Source organism: Glandiceps talaboti, chromosome 10 (assembly GCF_964340395.1).
Source record: "Glandiceps talaboti chromosome 10, keGlaTala1.1, whole genome shotgun sequence".
Lineage (NCBI taxonomy): Eukaryota > Metazoa > Hemichordata > Enteropneusta > Spengelidae > Glandiceps > Glandiceps talaboti.
Window position 1 is genome coordinate 16,052,253 of NC_135558.1, and position 19,202 is coordinate 16,071,454.

At 35.8% G+C, this 19,202-nt stretch overlaps 1 protein-coding gene and 1 pseudogene across 2 annotated transcripts; one reads left to right on the forward strand and one right to left on the reverse strand.

Moving 5' to 3' along the window:
• Nucleotides 1-523: 523 nt before the first annotated feature.
• LOC144441504 (uncharacterized) lies at nucleotides 524-9,824 on the reverse strand (annotated as a pseudogene). Its single transcript, XR_013481247.1, has 9 exons — nucleotides 9,791-9,824; nucleotides 9,256-9,374; nucleotides 7,902-7,975; nucleotides 6,963-7,029; nucleotides 4,070-4,145; nucleotides 2,987-3,127; nucleotides 2,465-2,603; nucleotides 1,685-1,772; nucleotides 524-612 (listed from the first exon to the last, which is right to left on the reverse strand). The product of XR_013481247.1 is annotated as an uncharacterized LOC144441504 (transcript).
• A 357-nt stretch (nucleotides 9,825-10,181) lies between these two features.
• LOC144441447 (multivesicular body subunit 12B-like) lies at nucleotides 10,182-16,666 on the forward strand. The gene is made up of 8 exons (XM_078131022.1): nucleotides 10,182-10,590; nucleotides 11,070-11,177; nucleotides 11,589-11,685; nucleotides 12,406-12,535; nucleotides 13,443-13,634; nucleotides 14,272-14,414; nucleotides 15,866-15,927; nucleotides 16,346-16,666. The coding sequence occupies exons 1-8, from the start codon at nucleotides 10,483-10,485 to the stop codon at nucleotides 16,451-16,453; spliced, it is 948 nt and encodes a 315-aa protein (XP_077987148.1). The 5' UTR covers nucleotides 10,182-10,482; the 3' UTR covers nucleotides 16,454-16,666.
• The last annotated feature ends 2,536 nt before the right edge of the window (nucleotides 16,667-19,202 follow it).

Genomic DNA, 19,202 nt, shown 5'->3' on the forward strand with positions numbered 1-19,202 from the left:
TGTCAAATGCAGGTGTTTACGCAATGAAATATTGCATTTTCTTTTGAAAACGGCACCAAGAAAACAAGGCCTAAGATAGATACCTACACGTACTTGGTAGGAATACATTGTCCATAAAGATAACATGAATACTAAAACCAATACTCATTCTACATACCTTTTCTTGTCAGATGTCCATTCTAAATTACAAAACTGTAGCCCTGTTTCTCTAAAAATCAAACTATGCTGGACTTTCAAAACATTTTTTAATCAATATGTACAAAAATAAACACTTTTTTTAGGGCAGTGTTTGAAGTTCTTACATTTTCTCAAATAAATTGACTCTTCTGCAGGTTTATGAAAAAAAGAAAGAAAGTACACTCTAGTCATAATAGGTACAAATATCCAAAGAAAAATTCTAAATCTGGCATTGACTAATATAATATCTATATCAGGGTATCTGGAGCTGGTTAAATAAAATACTGATAGATGTATAGCGCCCTCTGGTGACACTTTCCTTTTTTGTGTGTGTAAATATGTATAGTTTTTCAATATTTCTCTATTTAAGTTTCAACATCTTCTGCATAATTTCTTTAGGATCTTTCTTCTTGGAGGCACCAGAACTGCTGGATTCTTTGTAATAAAAAAATAAATAAATAAATAAAATAAAAAGTGTGTATGTGAAAGCTGTCCATGTATGCCATTTACAGAGTTATGAGTCACACAAAATCTTTGAAGACAAAATGAATAACGTAATATTTTAGAACATTATTCTTTATAACCCTGGCTTGATTAATTTGAAATGATAATGAAAGTAATCCTACTAGTAGGAAATGAAATACTAGAACAGTGTTTACTGTTTATTTGACCTGTTGAACTTTATAGCTTCCAATATGCCCATATTTGGCTTATTAGAATCCTCAATGCCCTTATTTGGCTTATTAGACTCCTCAATGCCCTTATTTGGCTTATTAGACTTCTCAATGCCCATATTTGGCTTATTAGACTCCTCAATGCCCTTATTTGGCTTATTAGACTCCTCAATGCCCTTATTTGGCTTATTAGACTTCTCAATGCCCTTATTTGGCTTATTAGACTCCTCAATGCCCTTATTTGGCTTATTAGACTCCTCAATGCCATTATTTGGCTTGTATGATTAGTATGATCTAAATTGATTTCCCCATTTATGCCTTTATTTGGCTTGATTGACATTGTCAATATCAACAATTGGTTTGTATGACTGCTTTGCCTTTATTTGACTTGTATTGGCATATCTTCCTCAATGCCCTTATATGGCTTGTGTGATTTGCATGATTTCCCACTGAGAGTTATGCCTATATTTGGCTTGCATATCTTCCTAAAAGCCCTTATATGGCTTGTGTGATTTGCATGATTTCCCCACTGATAGTTACACCTATATTTAGCTTGTATATCTTCCTAAATGCCCTTATATGGCTTGTGTGATTTGCATGATTTCCCCACTGATAGTTACACCTATATTTAGCTTGTATATCTTCCTAAAAGCCCTTATATGGCTTGTGTGATTTGCATGATTTCCCCACTGATAGTTACACCTATATTTAGCTTGTATATCTTCCTAAATGCCCTTATTTCATTGGCTGGTAATAATACTTCTGTGGTGTCTATTGCAGTCAAAAAAAGAGAATAACATCATGGAATACATTTGGCTGTAAAAATAACTTACCTAAAGCCTTTATTTGACTTGAAATGAACATTTGGGTACATTTCTCAAATTGATCAGTTTGTTCCACATACTGCTGTATTTCATCCATCTAGGTGTAACAAATAAAAAAAACCCCAAACCAGTTGTTAGATTGACTAAGTTTCACATCACTTCAATAATATCAAGTACGGTATTAAAAACAACATGTCATACTCCAGTCATCCAAGCTGTGGCCATTTTGTTTGGAAGATTTGCAAAATAGTACCCAAGATTTGGCAAAGTGAGTGGTAAAAATTCGTTATAATGGCAATACATGAAGTTGTGAACAAAATGTATGGAAAACAACATATTGTGCCTTAAAATTATGGTTCGGCATGTTTTGAGTACTGGTAGGCGATATAAAAAAAACAGTTCAGTGAGAACAAAAAGAGAAAATGTGTGCTAACTTCCCTGTGTCGGCCGACTTTATGCATTAAAGGGGAATGCCATGCCAGATAATGAAGTCATTTTCAGAAAAACTATACCTTCTGGAGAGTCATTTCACGATTTTACATGATTTAGAATTACTTGCGATTTCAGAAAAAATATCAAGTTGATGTTTTTGCCTTTACTATGGGCTATTGCATCATGGGAGTCTGCAGAAATTTCTAGGAATGGCATGATTCCCCCTTCAATTATTCTGGCCCTCACTTGCGGCCCCACAATAGCTTGTGCACAGAACTCCTTGTGACCAAACCATGAAATATGATGTATTGCGAACCATAAAAAACCAAAAAAAAAATCATGATACAGTAGACTTACCTGTAGTGGTAATTTTTCGGTAGTATCACTAATCCAATTCAACATCTCATTAAGGTCTGGCATATCGTTCATCAGTTTTCGCTGGGCGTAATTCAGTGAACTTTTAGGTGGATCACTAAGTGATTCTTCTGAAACAGAACTGAAATTTTAAGAAAAACTAATGATTGAGAGTACCTTTAAGAACAGACTTTCTTTGTAAATGCAAACTTAAATGAAGAATGCCACCCATAGAAATAAAGACATTTTCATAAACTTTGGGTTCTGGAGAGTCATTTCATGATTTTACAACACAATAAATATTCATGATTCCTAAGTGCTTATTACCTTCAGTGAAAATACCATTAATATTCATTGTTCATCTATTACATATGTATCTCTGCTGACTCCCATGGGGCAATGTGGCCCAATCAATATCCCTAAATAAGGCACAAGTTCAAATTTGTTGTTTTTCTCTGAAATCGAGTATATTGTTAAATCAAATAGTTCTGTATAATCAAATACCGTTAACAATTCTGAACCTACCTCTGTGCCCTATCAGCTAGTTCAGTATATATAGTTAACAACTCATCCCACTTTTCGCCTTCATTCTGTATTTTCTTTTCATAGTTTTTCACTTCCTGGATAGCTTCCATCATGTCTTGGTTCCATTTATTTGGCAGTACTCTATAAAAAAAATTATCAGTTGAAGAAAGTGAGTTTGGAAGAATATAACAGAATGAAAGATCTGTTGTTGTTTCTGCTAATGATATATGCCCCCTAACCCACCTGGATGACAGCTGTTGTAATGAGCTGAGACATCAAAGGAAAAAAATGTAACACCGCTACATAAAGACCAAGAACATGTATGTAGGAGGTAACGTTGTTCAGACAAATACAACCCATGAAAAAACAATTCTGTGTTTGTTTCTTTGTGTGTTTGCTTGTTTGTGGTAAACAGGAATGAGACACGTTTCATGCAAAGACATACAATGTAATTAGTGTCGATAACATAATCATCAAAGTATAAACACCACATGAACCCCAGATCCCATTACTCTGGTTGCTGATAGAATGCTACATGTTATAATGACTGACTGTAACTTACTGAACATTACATTATAATAAATACCTTCTACAGATATAAACAAACTGATAAAAGCTTCACCTGAACCTACATCAGAGACACTCACTGTTGTATCAGTTACATTGTTGTTTTTAGCTAATTTTGTCTTTGCACAAAGTCTTTCCATGGTTCACTTCATTCAAGCAAACACACTGGTCAGGGGTGAACAAATCATTTTGTGAACTGGTGCTCCCCGGACCAGTGCCTTAAAAAATCTAGTGGTCCTGCTGAAAGAATTTAGTGGTCCCAGGTCGCGCTAATGTGAAACATTAAATCTTGCCTATGAATCTGTGTATTCAAAGGACTTTTTAACATAGTCATTAACAGTAAGGTACTGGTCCGATGGACCAGACAAGGTAAAATTTGTGTGGTCCGCCCCAAAAAATTGCTAGTCCTGGACCCAGGACCAGTGGATTTGTTCACCCCTGCTGGTATTTTTTGAGAGTTGTAAAAGTCAAAAGATAAAAGACGAGACAACAGAAATACAGAGCAAAGACACTTACTTTTTGGAACCACAAGCTTTTTCAAATTTTTCTTCTTTCTTGCAGTCTTCAGAGTATTTCTTGGCTACTTCCATTGCTATAAGAATAAGACACAATCACAGAAATGTTTGAAATCATAGGTCACAGACAGACAGACAGACAGACAGACAAACAAACACAGACAGATGGACAGAAACTGTTCATTCCTATAGCCCTGGGCCAGCTGTGCCCATTGGAGGCTAATAATTACAATGACACTGGCAATCCTTTCTTGTCACAGTCAAATGAGAGCTGTTGAATAGCACTCCTAGTGGCAAAACTTAACAACCTTTGTCTTTTGATATTGGAATTTAGGATATAAATGTCAGACTTTTGTGTTAGGTTTAGTTGAACATGACTTGTGGGTGGCTGAGATAGGAAATGTAGGGTGAGTCCACTGACATATGAACAAATACAGACAGACCCGTTGGGGCTAATCACCTTGGCCACCGTTTCTGGTGAAATAAGAGTTTTTGAACAGCAACCCTAGTGGCCAAACTTTACAGTCTTTTGTTTTTGACAGCTCAGGTCATTAGCCTAGTCAGACCTGTTTGACTTTAACTGACATACATCTAAGTTCATAGTCCAAAGGTAAATAGTTCTCAAACTATATGTACGGCTGATAGTCATTATTGTGTTCCGGTGTTTTATCACAAACTATGGATATCTCTAGAGAGCCGCAAGCCTTGGAAATATGTCAACTGTACCAAGTCATATTTCTTGCCTATGGGCCACTCAGGTCAATGAACAGATCTGATGTGTGTGACCTTTACGACAACAGTTCATAGTCCAAAGGTTAATGCAAATAGTTTTTACACTGTCCTTTCTAGGCATCATTGTATTACAATATTTTATCACAAACTATGGATATTTCTAGAGATCCACAAGCCTTGCAGATTCTTGTACAGCATCTTGAAGATAGGCAACCAGAGGCCCTACCAATCCACAATCTTGTGAGGCATGTCCTTGACAAGAAATGGGAAAACATGAAGATATTTGTTGATGGCAGTGTTGAGGGCTCCATGACGGTATTTTGTTTTGGTCCCTCTGTGCTGTCTGAAGATAGAGACATCGGTGGTTGGTTTCTGTATAGTGAAGCTGAGGAACAACTAGTATCGATGTTAGACAAAGTCAGAATTATTGAGCACAGCCTGATTGGGTCCTGTAATCCTGACACTGTCATCTTCATGTGTTTGAATGATAAATTCCGGAAAACCATCACCCAGTACATGAGTAAGCATGGATTCCGGATAAGGAAAGAATTCAGCCAACAACAGTTCGTGAGAACGTTGGACAGAGATACGATAGCTAGTAACCGACAGCGAGTACCGATACCAGAACTACCGAAGGGATACACGACTGCACCACTTAAACCTGAGCATGCACAGCTTGTTGTATCTAAGACCCATTACTGTACACAAGCTGCTCTTCCAGTCGTGAGGAAACTGATCCATGAATTTCCATCGTTAGCCGTATATGCACCGAACCAAGATGAACCAGTGTCATGGTCACTTTGTCACGAGAATGGCAGCCCTGGGTTTGGCTATACCCAACCAGCATATAGAAATAAAAATATTGCACACATCTCGTTCAGACTGATGATGTCGTCTTGCCTTCCTGAGTATGGCTACAAAAAAGTGTGTTTTGTTACCTCTGATGATAACACAACCATGCTAAATATGATCAAGAAACAACCCGGCGTGACCACTCTAAATCTTATTCATTTCATCACTTTTAAGAAAGCTCCTCAGATGTCAAGAACATCAAATCTATAAATGAAGAAGTTGTATAGCGGTTGTGGCTGTGTAACTCATGCAGTTTACTGTGACACGGAAGAACACAAATCAGGGACCTTTTTTTTTTTAAAACTGAAGTTGCTTAAATTATCTAAAACTTTGCCATATTAAGACTTGTTCTCTGTACTTTTGAAATCACTCCTGGAATTTGGCAGGCCATTGTACTGTTTTCAAGGAAATCCTCAAAAAAAAATCAACTATAAACATGACTCCTAAGCAGTGTGCTCTCTAAGCCAATTTGATGAACCACTGATGCAAACAATTTCTAGTGATGCACCAAAATTTGATGTTCCCCTATCTCTTACTATGTGGTGACTGACAATAAATGCCAGTTTTTATCATACTGACACACAACACATTTGGCTATCATTGGAGGGCATACTGCTCCAGTGCTTATTCATTTCAGTGTAAAACAGCTCTCATGAATATTCATTGTTCAACCATGAATAATAATTTATGCTGACTCCCATGATGCAAAGCTTGTTCCCTGTACATGTACTATTGAAATCATTACAAAAATTTAGTTGCTCACCATCTTGTTGTCAAGGAAACCATGCATCATTAATTTCCCCATACATATATTTTACTATTCTCAACATTGTAAGAGGAGTGTCTGGCTCAGAAAAGTTTATCAAGTTCAAATACAGTCAAATAATAATACATGTACACAAGTACAATTCCACTCTTTTTGCTGTAATGTTCATTTGCAAAATAGTCCAAGGATTAGATTTGCTATAATCTTGGCAAAACTATCCCTAACTTCAATAGCCTATTATCACATATATGATTACTTGCATCTTTGTGGGGTACATACTATTGACATTTATACAACACTGGTAATCCAGCCTTCATGTTTTCTAAGATAGACACAAACTAAATATATTGTTCTTCAATGTGGTAGATTTACACAAGTGGGTGATAAGCGGTTCCTCTGTTGTGTGATTCTAATCGCCCTGTGATCACTGGGAGAGATTGGCCACCAAGCTGTTATAAATCTGAAATTGCCAGACGAAAATATTTGAAATACACACAAAAAAAAATCATCAACCAAATTTATAAAAGATGAATGTTTGCCATACCTTCTGTTTTGATTTCAGATAATGCATCCAGCAGTGGAAATTCGTCTTCCAATTTCCTAAATGCATTCTGTAAAAGTTGAAAAAAATACTGAACTTCAAATACTGTATTAGAGCCATTCTTACAGTCAATATATATTAAGTGTACATGCTTTTCTATATTTCCAGTGAAAATAAGATTGTGTCCACATTCTGAGTCAGACATACTGATACTCACTCTTAGGATTCCACTATATGAACTTTGTGGACATGTACATCATATATTTTCACCAAATTTGGTACAGCCAGTTTCACCTAACCTTGTCGGAAGTATGTCACAAATATATCTTATTTTGGTTCTTACATATTGGTAGATAAAGATAGCGCTGCAGTCATATCCTATATTGACTCTTTACAAATTATACCAAAATACAAGTAATTGTAGCACATTGTAAAAGCCATTGACTGTGTATCATCACTACAATACTCTGGCACTCAAATTAAACATCACATGGTTGTACAAAGTACATGTGTTGTTCCGTTCTAGAAATGTTGTTTGGTTCTGTTATAACTTATAGAATTACTTGGGTAAAAAGACTTGTAATTTTAGGATCAAACAGAAGAATAAAGTTTGGTCATTATATGATAATTGATATACATATATAAATGGTAATTAATATGCCAGTGACTACTGTTTTCATTGTAGAATACCGTAGTAATGGTGGTGGTGATAGTAGTGATTGTGGTGGTGGTGGTGGTGGTTGTGACAGTAGTGGTTATGGTATTGGTGGTGGTTGTGATGGTTGTGGTGACAGCAGTGGTGATGGTTGTAGTGATAGTAGTAGTAGTGGTGGTGGTTGTGATAGTAGTGGTGATTGTGATGGTGGTGATTGTGATGGTGGTGGTGGTGGTTGTGATGATGGGGGTAATGTGGATTAGAGTGCTATACATGATGTAGCTTACCTCTGCTGCAAGAAGCTGTAGCTGTTCTAGTCTCTCTTCTGGTGGCAATTCTTTGGATATTTTCTTATGTAACTCTATATAACAATATAAAAGACACAGACATAAATAAAAAATATACTATCATTGCATACCCCCCCCCCCCCCCCCAATATAAATAACGTTACATCCACAAGATACTAGTACATGTATATCAGCTGTCATATAATTTGACAATCTTTGACAAAAAACTAGTTATATTCATCAATCATCATTTGTGGACAGAAAATGACAAAGACAATGATGAAAACACAGCAAGGGAAGGGACTGCAACCACTGAGTGGTAGACATCGATGAAAATTTGGGATTCATTTCTGAGAAATATTTTGATTTCGTGAGTAGAAATTTTCATTACTAAGTATCAACCCAGAGTCTATGAATATTCATTCTCACAAATTATTTTGTGTTATTAGGGAGGTAGGAGAAATATATGATAGCATGTATATTGGAAGTGGTACTGACAAGAGGCAACTAATCAGTCTAAGAAGTCAATTCAGAAAAATAAATTGTAAAATGTTTTGCCATTACTGTGTAATGGGCCATTCAGACTACAAACAGGAAATCGAAAATACAGCACTCTCACTCAAATTGGGGTTATCATCACCTTATTGTACCATTTCTTAAGAGCTTTGTCCCTTGGTATTCTGTAGAAGTGTAAATATTAGGGATGTTTTTTCGTATTGTTCAGACATCAAGGAAAGCAGCAGTGCTCTATGATTAACTGAGTAACCTATACCATGTATACCCCCAAGGTGCACACAGACAGGAAGCAGAGCACCACCATAGCAAATTTTGGAAAGGCCTATAGTGAACCGATCTTTTTTCGTGGAGTGATTTGTCATCTCTCGTAAGTAGACTGTACCATAAAAGAATATTTCAAAGGCTCAAAACAGGTACAACCGTACATGTAAGCTGCTGTCCTGATAATTTGGAGACAATACAATGGCTGTAAGTAACACAAGGTAAGGATCTATTATCTCAATAATAGATCCATGCACAAAATAATAAAGTATTAGTGCCTGTATCAGTATTATTGAGATTTCAATTGATAAAATCAGACATTCTCTGAAACATCGATTATTGGCTGATCATATCGCAATCTCATGGTCTAGACTACTAGTCAGCTCTTTTTTTGAATAAAAGTTGATCAATGGTATTTTACCAAATCAAATGATCATGCACTGTTACAGGTATCAAATCACAGTTTAGAGATAGAAGTTTTTTCAACCCTATTGGTCAAATCATAGACTGTGGAGATAAATAGATCAATGGTCAAATCCTGGGGTGGGGGTGGGTAGGGGCCGGGGGTGAATAGTACATGTACCTGAAGTCTCTGTTTGTGGTAGTGACTTTCTGCTACGCCCTCTCACAAAACTTGACCGTCTTTTTTTCTTTGCTTTCCGATCACTCGGTGATTCATCCATTTCTGATACCCTCCTGTAAAATAAACAAAACTGAAGTAAATATTTACAAATATTGTGTAGTATTTTGCACATGTAATGGTACCTAAAATTCCCCTTTTATAGGCAGGAGTATTACTAATTCAGTTGTCACGCCAGCGTCACCTTCTTTTGCTTTTGCCCGACTTTCAAAAAGGTTTGGCACTAAACACCAAATTAATGTTACATTGTAATGTTATTGTTAGTCCTGTCAGGTGGGAAAGGGGTTTGTGTTCTACCTCCAAGAGTCCAATGGTCTTACCGTTGAAAACAACACAGCGATCGTGTCAAACCCGCCAATCAAGCCCTTTTACAATGTAAACGTAAATGTTTGGAATGCTATCTCTTCCCCTTAACGTCTATGCTAAACTGTTGAAGAACATGGAGATGTTAATCACAAGAAAAACCCGTTACCTTTTCTGTCCCGAACTTCTCAAGTTCATACTGTAGTCCGCCATATTTGATTATCGCGCCGCATTTGTTAAAGACCAGACCATTATTATTGTAGGGGTGTAATGTATATTTCAATAGATGTCGATACAACAGCTGGCGTTCCGTTTATAAATAATAAAATACCTTGTATTGATAGATGAATAAAATATATCTCACCAAATAAAAGATTTATTTACGCATAAGCTTACAGTTGAACATATTTCAGATAATTTAATATCTTAAAACAAAATCCGTAAACCCTCGTTTGTATGAGTCCGACACTGTTCGACAAATAGACTAGCCCATTGCAATTCACACGAGATTTTGTCTGATTGACAGAATTTCACGAGATTATGTTACCCGGAAGTGAAACTGGAGATATTGACATCCAACTCGGTACATTCTTTTACATGTTTTTACCTAATATTTTCCTCCGTATTGGGCATAGGTCATCGTGAGCGGTACTAAATACTTTGGTGAGCCGTATTCAACACGAAGATTATCACATTTTCCCGGATTATGCTTTGATAACCGCGGAAATTGTTGTGTTAAACCGAGAGATTTCGAATCGCAGAGCATCTGCGTGAACAGTGAAAGTTGTTTTTATCTCAGCATCAAATACACAAAGCACGTTTCATATTCAGCAACGAATACATACTCACGCTGCCCCAGCCATGTCAATGGATATGAATAGTTTGAGGGGAGCTTTGACTCCTGATTACCCCATCACTGGACTTTGTGTTGTAGCCGATAAAAACAAGTGTCCGAATGGATACGAAGTGGTGAGTAGTTACCAGTACATCATTCGAGTCACCAGGCAGAAGTTGTTTCACACACGGTCACCGTCGTATAATGATGGGAATTTTAGGTATATATATTACATAGCAGGAAACTTCAAATAAATAAAAGCCATTTTTACATCCGTTTTGTCCAACATAGCAAGTTCCTCCCCAGTTACTGAGTTAGTACTAATACTAATGATAGTAATTAACATGTAGCCTTTATAATTATATAATTCAATGTCACGACGGTTTATTTTGACTCGGTATGTCAACAATGTTCCCGGAATCTTGTTTTAATAGAAGCGGATTTCTTTACAAACAAAATTGAGATTTCTGCAAATATTTCAGTGCTTATTAATATTCACTTGAATGTACAAAACAAAGGAACTGCAATGCTTAGTCAGCAGTTTCACTTTTCGATGTGACCCAATTTTGGGTCAAAGGTCATATATTTACATGCTTTACTTTTATTTTTGCAGTTGAGTAAAACAGTGGAAGGTCAGGATGCTGATTTATGGAGGGATTCATTTTTTGGTCGGAGAACATTGCGATATTTCTGTATTACTAGAACTTTTCCACTAGATAATGTAAGTTGAGATCTCTTTTGAATGTGAAAATGAATGTGATTATGATGATAACATCACACTCGTTAAAAGATTAAGTCACTGTATTCAGTTTGGAGGTATTCATATTTGAGGTCGATTTTGAATGTAAGAATGAATGTGATTATGATGATAACATCACATACTTTAAAAGATGATTATATAATTCACCTGGAATTTATATGAAATGCATGAAGAATGATCATTTTCGAAAAGCTGTAACAAATTCCATTACATGGATTTGAACTTTCAACTTTAACCTTTATACTGGAAGTATCAATCATGTCATCCTGTCAAAATATTGTTTTTATGGATTCATAGTGTTTGATAGTACAGTATTATGAAATTCATGTACTTCTATAGTATTTCAAAACTTTTTGTGTTTTTTTCTCACAGGGTAGAATAAATAATGTTTTAGCTGACATGGCAATTTTAACATCTGATGATACACCTCCACCAGGCTGGTCAAGTATACCAACAACTCTAGATACACGTAAGTTTTAAAAAAAGTTTTAAAAAAAAATATATTTTCAGTAAAATGATGATGCTACCAAAATCTCGGTCAGTGTGTTCTACAGTAGACCACCTGGTATTGGTTTTAGTTGAGAGGGGACAAATATTTTTGTAATAGTATTAAGCTGCCATAATTTGTTTGAAATGGCTTCATTCCGATATCCTTTTCATGTGCCATCTGTATGGTGACTCTTGATTTTTTTTTCTCATGAATTTAACTGAGTATGGGTTGGAGTTTTCTCAAACAAAGTAACGTGAAAAGTATTTAACCCAGGTATATTCATGTTAACTAAAACGATGTATAAAATTAATATTGTATCTGGTTGTTCAAAAGGAATACAAAAAATAACCGATATAAAACAGTACAGATATGATACAGTACAATACAATACAAAGCAAGATACTAGTAGAACTATACTCTCCAACCCGCTTCACTCCACATCTTTACTACGGTGTGTGTACCTGCCACCATCATTGCCGACATCGTCATCATCAGTATCATCATCACGTGCTAAGCATTAAAAAGATTGTAAAAGTTGAATAATTATTTTAAAAAGTGGTCAACAACATTAGGTTGTATACAGTCAGTTCAAGAATACCTTTAACAAAAACCAGAGGAACTGACAATTTTTGATTTTTAACCTCTTAACCTTTGACACACAGGGGAAAGTGTATTAACCTCTTAACCTTTGACATACAGGGGAAAGTGTACTTAAAAGGAAACAACTCTGTGTGAGAATGTTGCCAAGAGAAAACACACAAGCTGCAGTTTGTGATATGATACTCCTTGCAAGGGCTAAGAGAGCACCTCCAGGATACACACTGATTGGGTATGTTATATGTGAACTGTCAGCCAATCAAGGACAAATGTAGTCAAGATTGCCTTCTCACAATACTTAGGTCTAAAAAAATAATTGTTTGGTTCCAGTTACCTGACCCCACCTAGCTTTTCACTGCTGATTGTAAACTTTTTTTTTTACACATTTGAGAAAAAAATAATAAAATCGCAAAAATTGCGAGTGGATGCAGAAACTGACATCAAATCACAAAGACAAAATAAAACTGTTCTTCCAATCTGTAATTGCTGTACATCTGATAGAAAGAAATAAATAACACAGAGAACATTTGGAAAACAATGGAAAACCTGAATTAGACACTCACACAGAAAAAAATATAATAAAATAAAATAAAAAATCTACCTACCCCAACTATTCTAAAATTGAACATAATGGGAACCACACAATTTTTTTAGGCCTTAGGAGTGAAATATGTAATACCGATACTATTAACTGTATTTCAAGTTGTACCTGCCAAATGCCAGTTATGAGCAGCAGGGGTTGATATTCTTAAGAATGTGTGTTCTCAAACAGAGAACTTGGAAATCTGCCATATTGAATGGTGCATTATGGGAAACACTTTTTCTATTGATAAACATGCAAAAGAAATGTAAATATTCACACAAATAATTATGTCAAGTTTACCTAGACAATCAAACCCCCCCCCCCACACACACACACACACACCCACCCACCCAATCCTTCAGATCACTCCAGACTGGGCATTACTGCAATATTCCCACAGTCCTTTGCATCTGAGCATGCTCAGTTCTAATTGTAAATTAGCTATTTCTAGTACAATTTATTGTTATTTATTTATTTTAGCCACAGGCTGTCTGTAGAGGGACAAATCTTATAAAACTGTTTTAGAATCTCACCAGAATGTTGTTTCTTTTCACAGTGAATTAAATGGCATGTTGATCTGCCTAAAAGTTGGTCCGATACCACAGCAGCAGCAGCAACAACAACAACAACAACAACAACAACAACAACAACAACAACAGCAGCAGCAGCAACAACAACAACAACCACAAAGTATGATTAGTATGCCTCCATCCTATTTATCAATGCCACCAACTTATTCAATGGATCAGTAAGTCTAATATATCTACTCTTTCAAATCTTATGATGGTGCTATTATGTACTTTTTGAGGGTATGATTACATACCTTGTGAGAGCGCTGTTACATACCTTGTGAGGGCATTGTTACATACCTTGTGAGAGTACTGTTACATACTAGTACCTTGTGAGGGCATTGTTATATACATTGTGAGGACACTATTACAGGGGTGCTAATCAATGTGTTCCAACCACGTAAAAAGTGTACTCCATCCACGTTACAATGTACTCCAGCCACGTAAATGCACTCCATCCCCGTTCAATGTACTCCATCCCCCTTGTAAAATACTCCATCCTCATTCAATGTATTCCACCCCCCCACCCCCCCACCCCCACCCCCCCCATGAATACATATTCCATCCCCACACAAAATGGTGGCTTGGCGAAGGAAAATTACAAACATTAAAGTATATTTTCATGATTTCTACTCCGTCTGTGTTTATCTGAATAGTAGTCAATAGATTTAGGATCAATCTCGTCTAGAATGCGTGTATGTCCTTGTTTTGCAAGAGCGAACTAGAAGTGTGGAGGGTGCAAGAGCATGCACGGTTACTAGCAAGCTGTTCAAGATGGCAACCATAAACTCTCGATTCCTTTTCTAATACTTCCAGACAAAGTAATCCACCATCAAGTAACCTACCATACTCTAGACCTACTGTTGTTGTACCTGGTCCTGCTTCATTGTCGCCGATACGTACGGGGTCACAGGTTCAAAGGTCACAGGAACTACCAACTCAACAAACAAGTCCCCATGGTAAGTGTACTTATACTAAGTAGAGCAGTCACATGAAAAAAAAAATTTCACCTGAAAAAAAAATTCACTTGAAAAAAAAATTTCACATGAAAAAAAAATTTCACATGAAAAAAAAATTCACATGAAAAAAAATGTGGTGCTCTTCTAATTTAAAGGGGAGTGCCACATATCCAAATAAAGGCATTTTATGAGTGAGATGCAGGTTCATTGGTTCATTTTTCCTACATAATTTTTCACAATAAAGACCCAATCCCCATCCATATGGCCACTTTAAAACAGACATTTGCAGATTTTTTTCAAGAAAGGAACTTAGCAAATTCTGCCAGGAAAATAGTCTTTCTAAATGATTCCTAAGTCTGTCTCGTCATACTGTGCAAAATTGATCATATTTGTTCCAGACCCCCTCCCCCTCTCCCCCCCCCTACTCACACTAGAAAAAGGTGGTGAAGGAGACTAACAGATACTTTTTGTCATGAATTTGAAAACAACCATCCATATAAAAAAATTAACACAAAAACTAAACATTAAGACAGACATATTATACATACTTACAAATAGACACATATCATATTCTTTTGATCCAGTTCATTCATTTCTAAACTTACTCTTCCAAAGTATCTATATTTTACTGTTCTATCAATTCTTGGAACCATAAACATTCAACAATATATTCTCCATATAATCTTTATTTCAGAAAATGGAACAGAATTTGATGTTAATTCCATAGTTAAGTCTTGACTTTACAAACTCTACCAGTTGTGGATAATTGTGTTGTGCACTATTAATATGATTTTATTATTACTAATACAGACTAGTTAATTTGCATGTGTCCTAACCTTTCACCTTACAGCATGAAATTCTAAATGTGACAATTTGTAAAATTTACAATGTGTACTGTCCTAATCAACACTCTAATTTTGAGTTTTAGTTGTTCAGTGATTGGTAACATGCATTCGTGTGGTACCGGTATTTGTGCATATCCATGATATCTTTGTGTTAATAATAACTCCTGTGGTGGTATGCCTTTGTAGTGTTTTGTGATGTGGCTGTGTGTTATAAACATCACTTGTGTATATTTAAAAACGGCACACACCCATAAGTTTCAGGTAACTGGACTGCTCGGATGTTTTTTGAACTGCAGTGGACTTTTTGGAGTAGCCTTGAAAAACATATATTAATAGAACCCTGTGTGATGTGTTAGTGCCAGGGTAGTGTAGTGTAGTGTACTCTAGTCTAGTCTAGTCTAGTCTAGTCTAGTCTACTCTAGTCTAGTCTAGTCTAGTCATGACTGTTTACACAAGTGTTTGCGATGTTATCTGTGGCTGTACTTTGATAAGCGAACAGAGAAAAAGTGCAGTTTGGGGCCATTATGGCATATATAGCTTATGTGTTGAAACCATGGTAACAGTTCATATATTAATCTAATAAGTATGAATTTATTTGAATTACAGGCATTGAAGGTGTTCCATTTGAACTTGATACAAGATTTGATGCTATACAGACACTAACACAGGTAAGTTACAGTACTATCAGACATGTGAATAGATGTGTGACTGTGTGTTTGTGTGTGCTCAGCTGTATGTATGTATGTATGTATGTATGTATGTATGTATGTATGTATGTATGTATGTATGTATGTATGTATGTATGTATGTATGTATGTATGTATGTATGTGTGTGTGAATGCATGCATGCATGTATGTATGTATGTATGTATGTATGTATGCATGTATGCATGTGTGTGTGTGTGTGTGTGTGTGTGTGTGTGTGTGTGTGTGTGTGTGTGTGTGTGTATGAATGTTTGGGGAAGGGATATGTGTATCTAACTGGGGAAGAGTGACTGTGGCACCTATGAATTGGAGCATATTTGTGTTTTTGTCCAGCATGTTATTACTTTAGTGACAACATAGATTTGTATTCTATCTTTACAGGCTGATATACCTGAACTTTCCTACATGTCAGATGTCGAGATTAATAACAAGTACCAGTATGATTTCAAGATTGAACGACAAGCCACACAGCGAGTCATATCGCCATAACGACAAGCCACACAGCGAGTCATATCACCATAACGACAGGCTACACAGCAAGTCGTATCGCCATAAAACAGCGACAAACAACTCTATGAATGGTATGATCATAAAACAACTCTAGTGTATATATCATCAACACAGTAACTGCTTGTTGTAGATAGTGCGCTGCTCAAATAAATATGGACTTCTAAACAAATTCAATATTTCTAGGAAAAACAGAACAGCAAATTTTTTGTATTTATTTTAAGTTGTATGTGACTAATTATTTCAAGTGAACAAGTAGTAGCTGCTAAGGTTGCTCTGTTCTCTAAGTTTGTTATTTTGTTTTACCTTGTTGACATACACACACTACCATTGGTCAACTGGGTTACCTTAAATTTACCACCTGGGCTACCCTTTTAGCCTAGGTCTATCTCCTTGGTTACCCCTGGTCTGCCATCTAGATTTCCTTTTTTTTTTTTTTTTTTTTAATTATTTTTTTTATTTTCCAAAAGATTTCCTCCTGATCACAGCTCCCCTTGGTTACCCTAAATTGACTTCACTAGCTACTGAAGATTAATACCACCTTGGTTTACCACCTGCATTATGCTATGTATATTTATGTGTTTCCTTAAGTATACCACCTATGTTGCCCCAATCTTCCCCCCAAGTTTTTCTCAATTCTACCATCAGTTTCTTTATGTATATCACCTTAGTAACACCTGGGATTCTTTAAAACTACCCCCCCCCCCCCTCTGTTCCATGCTCCGTATTGGTTGTATTGGTTGTCTTTCCAACACACAGTTACATTATTTTTGCATGAATAGCAAATAATTACTATGGCAGCTATCATATTATACATGGTTGGTTTGTCACAAGTTTTATTCCAGATACTGGCGACAGAGGATATATTTTCATATAATTTCACAGCGAAAAGCAGGCTGTAGTAACAACACAATAAAATTTACCTGTTTAGGGGAATTGTGTATAGCGCCACCTAGTGACCATCATCTGCTGTTTTTATGCCATTCACGGTCAGAAGATGAGGAGATTGGAAATACAATGGTTGCTGATGTTTGTTATCATTCAATAATAATCATAGTTTTATTGCAGTGATATGAATTTTGACACTGTACAGAGGGAAATGTAAAATTTGATGAAAAGGGTAGAATTATTTGTGTTTGTTTATTGTTTGCAGTCTACCATGTTTTTTATGTGAAATGTACATCACTTGGGATAGTTTTAGGCATGAATGTATGTATATCATAGTAAATTGTATGATATCTGGTAATATTTTAATTTTGATTCTTAGGTTGTAGTGTGGATATTTCTGTATTAAGTGCCAAATTTATATTTATAAATTACTTGATAAGTCCACATAACTATTTTTTTAAAAACCCATATTTGATATTAGCACTAAACAATGTCAACAAATGTGGTGAGCATAAAACAGTTTTCAGATTCATAGTCATTCTACAGTCAACAAATGTGGTGAGCACAAATCAGTTTTCAAATTCATAGTCATTCTGCAGTCAACAAATGTGTTGCTAGTGTAAAGTAGTTTTCAGATTCATAGTCATTCTACAGTCAAGTCATATTCGACCAGATTTAATGCTAGGATAGGTAACAAATACCATTGGTTCACAGCCTACTTCGGATATTATGGTACCATGAAACTCCGAAAGCATGAACAGAGCGTTATTTCCAGCCAGTTCCAAGCGACGTGACAGGCTTTCTCACACCATTATTTTCTTGACAAACACTTCTAAGAATCCCAACCATTCTTGTTTCATGTGCAGAAGTACATAAATTTATGTACATATTACAAACTGAAACTTTATAATTATCCATTTCACAGCTATCACATCGCTTCATAAACCTTATAAAAATTATGAATTGTTGAGTAGTGCGCCCTCTACAGGGCCATATTGTCCATTGCACTGCAGGCATGTGTAATCATAGTTTGTTCCTGCCTGAACCAAAGTATGTCACTAACAACAGTGTATAAATTATTCCATGTATAATAATATTTAAAAAAAAACTTTCAAGTTCTGTACCTTTATTGCAAAACACTCCCGAATTTTGAAGCATGAATCTATAATTTAGTGTAGTCTGTTCACCAAGGAGAGAGGAATTGAAACTCTTGATAAACGTAAACTTTTTATACCTTACTAAACTTGTTGTTGCACTCGGCGTAGAATAGATGCTTGGAGAGGATAACAACATATAATGTATGAGAATGAATGATTTAAGAGAATTGGGGGATTTCTGATGATTATAGATAGTGTATGATAATTGATAATTGCAGATAATGTAAGATAATCGATAATTACAGATAATGGAGGATTTTTGATAACTGGAGATGATAGAGGATTTCTGAGAATAGCTGATAATGTTTGATAATTGATAATTGCAGATAAAAGGGGATTTTGATAATTGTCGATAATGGTTTATTTTCTGTATTTATTGACTTTTTGTTTTATAACGAGAGGCTGATTGTGATCACCTACCCCAGTTCTGTAGTTACATACAACTTACAACCCTAGACACTATATACATGTAAACACTATTCCATACATGTTAGATGCACTGTAGTTGTACTGTGGCATAGAATGCGCCTTTAGGATAAATTTCCTCGAAAATCAGAGTTGTTCAAACTTCTCCAAACTTTGCCATTTGAAAACTTGTTCCTTGAACTTTTGAAACGATATAAGAAATTTGGGGTTCGCCATCTTGTTTACAAGGAAATCTACCATCTTTCATTTTTCCCCAGAGT